We start from the raw sequence: 10,215 nt of genomic DNA on the forward strand, positions 1-10,215 counted from the left end.
CGTACCCGCCGGCGGCAGGGTCGGCTGTCGGTCGTTGGCACCGCCGGTGGCTGCTCTGTTTTCTGCAGATGCCTGTACCGAACAGGTGTTTTTCTCCATCATCTCCATATTGCCTTCCTTGCAGTGAGCCGTGTCAAACGTGTGATCTAGAGCTTTGCTGCTGGCTCAGCGCGGGCAGTGCTGGGTGTCAGAAAGCAAACGACGGCACTGCCCGGGGATGGGCAGCTTGGACGTGACCATCAACCTTGGGCTTGGTCCCCCATCCTCATGCTCATTCCACAAGCACGCAGCGGATGAAGAGCGATGTGGGGAGGGGCTGCAGTTTTCAGCTGCTGTTTTTTAACTGTCAAAGAGTCGCTGTCTTTCTTTAACCTGGTGAGTGATAACCTCAAGTCTGTCCGCACAGCTCAGCTCTGTATCGGTGCTGGTAGACGTCACCTCTCCTAAACAGACTGCTTTTAAATTGCACCCATAGATCTTCCTTGCGCCAAAACATTCCTGCGCCAGTATTTAGTGATGCCTGAAGTTACGTCTCCAGATCAAATTAAGTAACTGTGCTATCAATAAGGAGGAGTAATGTGGTGTATTCCCTTCTGGATGTCTCCCTCTCCCTCATTTGTTTGCAGCTCCTGATTAAGACAGATAATGAGCTATCAGTAATTTTCTAATCGCAGTGCAAAGCAGTGAGGATTAAATCAGTCTGTGTCACTGGGAGCCAGGTCATAATTTAGGGAGCTCAAGTGGAGCCCCTGCATTCGTTAGACTCCAAGGCAGAGGATACTGGGGGTTGTCTGAGCAAAGCCCGGGTGCTGTGAACATCTCAGCATGGGGAGAGCCAGAAGGTGACATGGGGACACCAGGAAATCCCTGTCCCGCTGGGCTAGCTGAGAGCTGCCGGTGCGTTTTATCTTCTTTATTGTGCTGGCTTCCTTGCTGGCAAAAGTCAGTGGAAAGGCTCCCGTTGCCCTGAATTTAGCTTTTCAGCTCTGTCTCACCTTTTTAATGCACGCCTTTTAATGATGTAGAGCTTGCTTAGAGTGAGCAACTTGGATTTAGATTGGAGAAGGCTACTGCAGAGAGAGATATGTATATATTCTAACGCAGGAATTAAATAACTTTTAGGCCTCTTCAGGCACCCAGCAATGTGAATTATGTCTGGAAAAAATCTCTCATGTAAATAGGCAGTGCTTGAGAAGGGCCGTTAACGTCGCCTTGTAAGGAGTGAAATATGCAGGAAGGATGGAAAAGAGCTGCAAATCAGCTTTGGAGGAGATGAATTCTTTGGGGTACGAGTGAAAGGTCGTGGCTGGCCAGGAGATACTGCCAGTTGACTCCAGGGAGCTTTTAGCCAGAGCCAGTGGGCTTTGTCCACAAATTAAAAAAGTAAAGGCTCTCATTTTGCAACATTTTAGACAATAGAGTGAAACTGGGGGCATTTGTTGGAAGTGCCATCTCTCCATGGGCGGCTGGACATGGCGGCAAAGGAAGCGTGAACCTTCCACCTTCGGGTCACCTCGAGGAGGGGACACTTGTTACCGCGGCTAAGAGCCAGCACCAAGCGATACTCTGCCTAAAAGTGGGAACATCCCCGGCAGAAGGTGGCCTTGTCACAGAAACATCCCTTGGTCCCTCGTTGCATATATCCAGATTCTGGTTCCTTTCAGCAGAGAGGGCAGGAGTGACATACCCACCTCGTCAGGAGCGCTTTGTCTGCGCTGGTGAATGAAGACCGGAGCAGGCTGAGCTTTGGTGGGAAAGCTTGCACAAACCTCCTCTCCTTCCAAGAAACCACTGGCTGAAAGCAACTGAACAACAAAACAAAGGCTGTGGGAAATGTATCTTTCAAACTTCCTTGGCTTTACTTATATGTATATATACACACATACATGCCTACATACTTCAGGTCTGTGGAAGGCTTTCTTTTGGGATTTTAAAATATCGACAGCAACCAAAAATCAAGGGGCACAAAGCAATTCCTGAGCTCCTGAATGACTCGCTCACATCTCCTCCCCAAAGCTTTCTGTGCCTGCCTTGGTTTTCATCCCGCAACTCATGGGGGAGGATGGGATGAAACCCACAGCGATTTCATCCTGGCATCCACTCACTCGTGGGCCTGTTGCCAAAAAAAAACCACCGCTGTTTTTGCCTTCCTCCCCGTTTGCCACCCGCCCCACCGCGAGACGGAGCCTCCTTGCCTGCCAGATGGAGATGCCGCATTTCTGGCAGCTGCCGCACTGGGTAGGGCGTCCTTATCCCCGTAGGATGCGATTGCCATCCAACAGGTCTGTGGCAGCGCGGGCAGGGATTAGCAGACGATGGCTTGTTTGTGCTGGTGACCAACTTTCACCTACCCACGCTGAAAACATTGACGGGCTCCAGCACACAGCGCTTCCAAGCCGAGATGTGCAGTCGCTTAGCATTTGGGGTGACAGATGGCTCTGCAAAGTGTTTTGCTTACAGCGACGAGGACTGACACCTCCAGCATCCCCCGCCTGCCCACTGTAGGTATTTTTAATTTGCGGCGCTGAGGCTGATGTGGTTTGGTAGACTCAACTCCTAGTCCTTCCCAAAGATGGAGCAGCATCCAGGTTTTATTGGGGTGGTGGCTGAGGCATTGATGCAGCCGCCGTGTTTGGGTGCGGGCAGCTTAGGAGAGCTCGTCTGCTGTCAGAGGGGGTGAGCGGGTTGGAAGGGGGCTCTCAAAGTCTTGCTGGTGACGTGGATGGGGACACTGACCTGAAACGGTCCCATTTCCAGCCCTGCAGGAGCCTTTGTGCAGGTTGGGTGGTGATGGACTTAGGAGTCCAGGGAGGTATTTTTCACCTGGTGTGTGTATTGGGAATGTGTGGGATGCATAGATGTCCTCTAATCTGCAAAGAGCTGTGTCCTCCATAGCCTGGAGGACATGGACAGCCACAACATGCTCCCTTCCCTCTTGCCGCCAGCAAGAAGCAGTTGGCCACAGACCAGGGATCAGACCCGGGCATTATCGGGGTGTGAACTCACCCCCCCCCACCCCACATGCCATGGTTGTGGCAGCTCCGTTTCCGATGCGCACACAGGCTTCAGCCATGCCTTGAGCCAAGATCTTCGGCTTCGACCTCTTTCTGACACAAAACAGCTCCAGGGTTGTTATCTTTTGGTGGGGTTTTCAGCCCTCCCTGCAGAGCATCACTGAATTTAATTTTCAGTAAGGCAAAGCTCAGCATCAGCAGCTGACTTCTTTATGTCTCACCCTGGGCTTCACCCGCTGCCTTCTCCTCCGGCCGGGGAGAGGGGGGGGCAGGCAGTCTTGATACCAGACAGCGAAAACAGGACTTCTTCCCTCCTCGACTTGTTAATTAAGGCCACAAATTGAGCTCTTTTCTTGCAATCTGAAGTGATCGCATAAATAGCGTTGACAGAGCTAAATGAACATTTGAAAAGATCCTGCAGGATCAGCAGAGAAGAGCTGTATTAACCTCCAGAAACGGGGGCGGTCATTAAAAACAAGATGGGGTGTGTTTTGTTTTTTTTTTCTTCTCCTGAGCAAAGAGTTCAGCCTGGACATGGAACAAGTCCCAAGGTGCAGGCAGCCGGTGATTTCTGCCCTCTGCGCCAAAGCCTGGGGATCGCATGTATTTCTGCTGTGTTTTGCCTCTTTCTCTGGTGGGGAGTTGTCCGTGAGCATCCTTGTGCGGGTTTCGGGGTGTAATCCTCACCTGGTTGTAGCTTTGCGAGTGGTTGTTTCAGCCAAACGATGCTGGGAGTGCCGGAAACCGGCACTGGAGACCACATGGCTTATGGCATGGGATGGTCATGGTGAAGACTATGAGATGCCTGTTATGGAGACACGCAAAGAAAAAAATCCGCCTTCCCGCTAAGAATACACTTGGCCACGTTCACTGGAAATGGCTCTCCCAGTTCAACGCAGATTGCCAGCAGCAAGTTCCCATGCCCTGCTGCATTCGTGGTCGAGCTCCAAAAACAAAGTCATCAAGACTCATTCAACTGAATGAGCAGCCATGGGGCTATTTTCAGGCTGTATCTATTCCTAAATACTGTCGGGAAACACCACCGTTTTCTGCTTATCCCTTGCAACTTTAATTGTGGGGCACATCACGTGGGAGCCTGAGGGGTGGCTGCCTAAATTGAGTTGCTGCTTAGCGAGTATCTCGACTACCGGTGCGAGGTAGATAAGCGTAACCATCAGCACCTCTCTCCTTGACGTTATCCACTGACTGCATAAGCTAAATTCTCTTGGAGTCAGCCTTAATATTTCCTAAAGGGATGGGGAGGCTCTTAAAGGAGTAGCAAGAGACATAGGATTATCGTTGGAAAATATTTAACTAAGTGGAAAATAGTGCTCGTTGCTGAAGTCTGACGTTGTAGAAGTTCCAGTGAAGGCAATGAGCTTTGTCTGGTGCAAGATGCTATTCAGGGCAAATCTGAATATCACAGGTGGCCTGAAGTGATTTTGTCCTTGCTGCGGTGCTTAACATTTGATTTCCTTTTATTGCTTCTTTGCACACACAAAGTTAAATTCAGAGCTACTGTGAGCCACGGGCAAAGCCATTGAGTTCAGTAAAACCCACCCGAGAAGCAACTGGGAGCAGCCTGTAACCCCCAGGAGCTGGGCTGGTGTTCGGCACCGAGTGACTCCAAAGCATCAGCGTGACACTCGACGCTCGTGGTTTTGGAGAGCAGCAAACCCCACGCTCCTGCTATTTCCAGTTTTAACTCAGCATCCGTGCGGGGTCCTCTCGAATTCACACGTTTTCCTCTGCATCCCCTTAGTGCTGTGGTGGGGACCCTGCCAAAGATGCAGTTTGCTCCTGAGCTAGGATGGCTGCTCCTCTTGCGTTTGGGCTGTGAGTTTTTTCCCAGCATGATAGGAATTTTCAGATTGGGGGCGGGGGGCTTTTGAGGTTTTTTTAAAGCACCACTGTGCCACTGAGTCCCAGGAGGACTTAATCTCACACCCTTGGGTAGCGTTGCATGATGTAGCAGGCGTGCATTAATGCCCGTGCACGGTCTCAGCCGTATTCCCTCCGTAACAGGGGTGCAGCTCAGCAGCACAACATGGGGCGTCACCCAGGTATCTGGTCTTACGTGTGCGGTTGCAAAATTTGCCATCACTTTTCCCAAACAACAAACCGTGTATGATTTTTCTACATCTCTCCCATCAAAGCAGCATCTGAATGTCCCTAATATATCTCCATAAAAATCTTCACAGTTGTTCTAGCAAACAGCCTGGAGTGCTGTGGTCTTTTATGAGTATTAACTATGTTAAGCAAAGCAAATCTCACAATTAGGTTGTCTGTGGGAGCAGCAAACTTCTCCCATCAGTCTCCCTGAGCAAGGAGAAGAGGGTGATTACTGTCCTGTTTACATCGCAGTAGTGGTTTAAGATGCTTTTACAAAGACCAGGACGACAGCCCTTGCCCAAAGCAGCTTCTCATTCCTACTGCTATTATCATAAGTAACTTTCTTGATGTGCGTGACATGTCATGAAATGTTTCTGAGCAGCGTCTTCCTTTGAATAATAATAAAAAGACCACGTTGCTGTGCTGTTCTGTCTCATTCTTTGTGATTTATTTTTTTTTTAACATCAATTTGGCAGATCCCGGTCCCAGCCCAAAGCCATAACATCAGTTTGGCAGATCCTGGTCTCAGCCCAAAGCCACAGTGGGAAAAGCTCAGGACGGTCCCCAGCGCGAGGTTGGGGCGCTGAGCTTTTGCAATGTTGGGAGGCTGAGCTAAGGGAGGGGAAAAAAAATATTAGAGAACTAAAGGAGTCCAGTTAGCTCTGCTGCAGAGAAAAAAAAAAAATAAAGAAAGGACTCCGTTTCTTGCCGTGGGATCCAGTCGTGGCTTTACAAGCTGCAGCTCCTCTAAGGCACATCGCAAAGCCACGTAGCAGCCCCAGGAGCTGGATGTTATCTCTGGCAATGCATGAGCTGTCGGCTCGGGCAAACCCGGGGGCGCTGGAAAACTCCTTGGTGACTTGCGCCATTGTGTAGAAAATGCCACTTGTCTGGGGCATATTTCCAACTAAATTTCAGCGGTGCAATGTCCCTCTCTGAGAGCATCTTTCTCATGCCTCAGCTGCGGGTGCGTCCCATTTTGGACAAACAGGATCCGATTTTCCAATGTGAAGGTGGGAGAAGTTTAGATGGGGAAAATAAAGAGGCTGGCTGATAGCGATTGTGGTGGAAAATTGGATTTCAGGCAGTGGGAATTTAAGTTGAATTATCACAAATGGAGTGTGGAAATTTTGCCTTCTGTTAGAAATCCACGTTTCTATAGGAGTGGTAATAGCGACGGGGGGAAGAGAGGATGCAGAAATGCTCCATCCAGCTTGCTGTGGCATGCAGAAGAAAACATTTCACTCTGGCAATGCAGAGGTGGTTATTTTGAGAGAGTGCTGGGGGAAAAAAAAAAAAAAAAGGTCCAGAGCAGTGGTCATGTTGGCCTGAATTAAAAGTACTAAGGTCTGACAGAAGAGATGGATGTCCCAAAATGGCAGCAAAACATCACATACGAGGGCAGATGTCAGTAGAACCCGAAGCCAGGTTCTCATCCATTTTGCTAAAAGCCAAGAAAGAGGAAAACAAACGCACTTGCTGTAATTTTTCCCTCACTTCAGCCTCTGAATACAGCTCCTTCCTTCGGGCTGCTCAGGTGATGTTTAGCCGACCAGCCCAGGGATGCTCAGTGCTGCTTCAGCGAGGGCTGGTTTGGCCGTCCCCCAATGTTCCTCCCAGCCTTCCGTCCCTATGATTTAGCCAAAATAGCCGTAATTTTTCCTCTTCCCTTCGCCCAAGCCCCTTTGCGGGGGGTGGCGGCATCCCAAGGATTTTCCATTAGACGCAGAGGCACTTGCCAGGTCCTTCCTGGCTCAGTAGCTGCCAGAGATCAGAAGAGCAGATTATTAGTGTTTAATTACTATTTTGCAGAGCTGCCCTATGTCCTCGGCCAGGGCAGGGACATTGCTGGCTGCGGTGCTGTCCCCAAAATGAGTGATTCCCCTCTCTGCCGGGGACCTCAAAGGCACGGGTGATGCTTTCAGTACAACCCCCTCATCCACCCTCTCTTTTCATCGTGGTGCCTGCTTTCTGCTTCTCGGCTCTGGGATAGCAACATTAATGAGGGGTGTTAATTGATTATTTTTTTGCCAAAGGACCCCCCCTGGGGAGGCTCAAGCAGGAGAAGGGACCTGGGGCTGCCGGGAGGAAGAGGAAGGGCAGCTGTGGCTGTGATGGAGCAGCCGTGGGATGGACAAATAAGCAGGATGCAAGGAAAAAAAAAAAGTTTTTCCTCAGTTTGCAGTACCCCATCAGCCAGTCCCAACGTGCTCGCCCTTGGCTGACCGTGACCCTCAGCTCTGCTCTGCCCCTGCGGCATTTCAGTGCAGGGATGCAGCCAAAACCCCATGGGGGGAGCGGGGCGTGGGGTCCGCAAACCCCAACTGGGCAGCAAAGGTTGGCTCTACCTGTGAGTAGGAAAACATGCTGGCCCCGGTCAGTGCTGGCCTCCTGCGTGTTTTCATCCACGTTGAACAGGCCCACGGTGCTATAAATCCACTGTTGTTCGGCACCTGGAGAAGGCTGTGTCGGGAGACGTGCATGGGTGTCGAGGCAGTAGTGGCTTCTCAAATGAGAGGATTAACAGGCAGCTGCAGGGCAACAAGAGAGAAAACAATCTTCCCCCTTTCCTTGCCACCCTAATCTCCAGAGGAAGCTTTTTGTTGAAATTTTAATGAAAAAGGGTTTTTTTTGCTCTGGGAGTGCAGAGCAGGCTGTTGTGCGGAGGCTGCCCATCCTGGGTGTCCCTGACATCGGCAGGCAATCACAGTATCCTATTAAAGAGGGACAGGCGCTTACTTCAGTTTTAAATATGGCTAGCTACAATTATTGGCATTTTCATTGCATTTGAACCCCGGACATTTAGCTGCAGCAAATGAGCCAGCCTGGTGGCGAAGCCCACACTGGGTGTCATAACACACCACCACGCACCAGACTTGATGAAACAGACAGTTAAAATCTGTGATGAAGAGCACAGGCAGCGGCGCAGCCAGCGCAGGGACCCGAAAGCCGTGGGAAGAAGCGACAACTTCAGTGGGTTGCACGAGAAGTACCGCAGTTGGGATCACAACCTTTCCAATCGGGATTGTGTCTTCCGGAGGGACGCCAGCTTCAGAAATCTTCAGCTCGTGACCAAAACAGGTCATGGCTTTTTCAACCATATGCACGTAAAGAAGAAAACATATAGTATATGTGTGTCTATACGTAGCGTTTGGCTTTTCTGTATCGCTATGTGTCCTTGGCTGGTAACTCCTGGCTTTGAAGTTCTTTGCAGTATGGACTGACTGATGTTGGAGAGGACCTTTGGAGGCTGTCCAGCCCAAAGCCCAGCTCAAAGCAGACTTAAAACATCCCCATGCCTGGTGCGCTGCTCCTCAACTGCCAGCAGACTGGTGTAGCCTAAACTCTAGCTCAACACGTGGTGTTGAATTGCCTTGTTTGGAGCAAAAGCCTGCTTCTACCTGGCGTCCTGATGGCCTCACGTGCTGGCCAGGCAAGTGAGAGGCATCATCCCCCTTTCATGGAGAGACCCAGACCTTCCCAGGTCCTGCCCATGGAAGGAAGCAACAGCCCTGAGGTACACCCAGTCACCCCAAATTCTGGTGCAGGAGCCATCGGAGGCATCTTTCTCAGGCCCTTCCCTTGTGGCTTCATTAAGATGGATGTGAAAAGTTGCTGTAGAGCTGATCTGCATTTGAAGAGGCCTTTAATACAGGTGGAGGGGTCACTTAAACAACATTCAGGCACCGTTTGGCTCGGCAGCAACCTGAATTGCCTACGTCTAGTTAAGCCCAGCCCTGTCAAACTCGTGGCCTGTTGAGCTTAAACATAGGGTCCTGAGGAGCATCTTAATAAAGTCAGGGCACTAATAAATCAGCAAGATTAAAGGAATAGTTCTCTGAGACTATAAAACGGGAGACCCTGGCACGGGGTTGGCTGCAGTTCAGCCTGTTTTCAGCCATGTAGGGACCCCGTTTTTCCCTTTCAAACAGTCTTAAGCCTTATTGTAAGCCCTAACAACTTGCCTGTAATTTGATGTCTGTACACGCTCTCATTTTTCGAATGCACCTCGTGCACTGGAGGCATAGATTAAAACCGGTGGCCAACCGAGGGGTGACATTTCGGAGCAGCACTCGAGCCATGAGACACTTTTCAAATATCTTCACACTTCCCTGATGCCACCAATGCGACCGCCTCGATTTTTTTTCTGTGTGCTGCTGGCTCTGACATTAATTCCTGGCGCTAATTGATGCAGGAGCAAGACAGGAGAAGGAGAGGGTTTGCAGAGGGACAGCTGGGCAGTGGGTATCTGTGGGGCTTTTATGAGAAGGAGGAAAATAAGCACCTTGTTGACTTGCTACTCAGCTTTGATATTATGTCATAAAGAAGCCAAAAAATTTACCAATAATGAGCAGATTAAAGAAATCGCCCTTGAGAAAACTCAGATTTTATCAGAAAGCTTATTTGGGAGATGAATTATTTTTGTTAATTTGATGCTATAAATCATTTCTGGTTAATAGTCCCAAGCTGGAGGGGGTCCCTGGGGTTACCAGGCATTCAGGCACGGCTGTCGTGGTCCTGGCGGATGAATCGGCTCCGGTCCCTGCAGGCTCACCAGGCTACAGCAGCGAAGGCTGGTCCGTGTCCTGATGCTTGGCCTCACGGTCTTGTCCGTCTTGCAGCCAAATTTTAGGAGAAAGAGAGAGTAAATTAGTGGGCAACTGAGTAGAAAAAGCCGGGTGCATCAATGGAGCATCCGATGCCATTTGTACTAGGGGTTGGGTACAGAAACAGGAGAAGGAAAGGTTCAAGACCTTTTTTTTTTTCCTGTAGTGCCTGAGGACAGCCAAAACAGTGAGACAAGTGATTGGCGTGGGGTGAAGGTTTAGCACTGAGCAGGCGGGGAGCATTGCTGCCGATTTTGGTAGCAGCAACGTTGCGGCCAGAGCACAGCAAGGACTGGGGCCGAGCACCTGTCTGCTCCCAGGCACTCATAGCAGAGCTGCTACACCATGTAAAAAAACAAAAAATTATTTATTTCTCTTACTCCTCTGTGTTTTTGCAGGTCCAAACTGCTTTGCAGGGACCACGATAATTCCCGCCGGCATCGAAGTGAAGGTGGACGACTGCAACATCTGCCACTGCCACA

General features: G+C 50.2%; 1 protein-coding gene across 1 annotated transcript in view; it reads left to right on the top strand.

Annotated features, from left to right (window-relative positions):
- The window catches only part of VWC2L (von Willebrand factor C domain containing protein 2-like), a 56,886-nt gene that overhangs the window by 40,193 nt on the left and 6,478 nt on the right, over positions 1 to 10,215 (top strand). Inside the window, exon 3 of the mRNA XM_009709422.1 lies at positions 10,132 to 10,209. Coding sequence (XP_009707724.1) covers positions 10,132 to 10,209 — 78 coding nt within the window. The remainder of the gene's footprint in view (positions 1 to 10,131; positions 10,210 to 10,215) is intronic.

This window comes from Cariama cristata, unplaced genomic scaffold (assembly GCF_000690535.1).
Source record: "Cariama cristata isolate BGI_N322 unplaced genomic scaffold, ASM69053v1 scaffold10501, whole genome shotgun sequence".
NCBI classification, from domain to species: domain Eukaryota; kingdom Metazoa; phylum Chordata; class Aves; order Cariamiformes; family Cariamidae; genus Cariama; species Cariama cristata.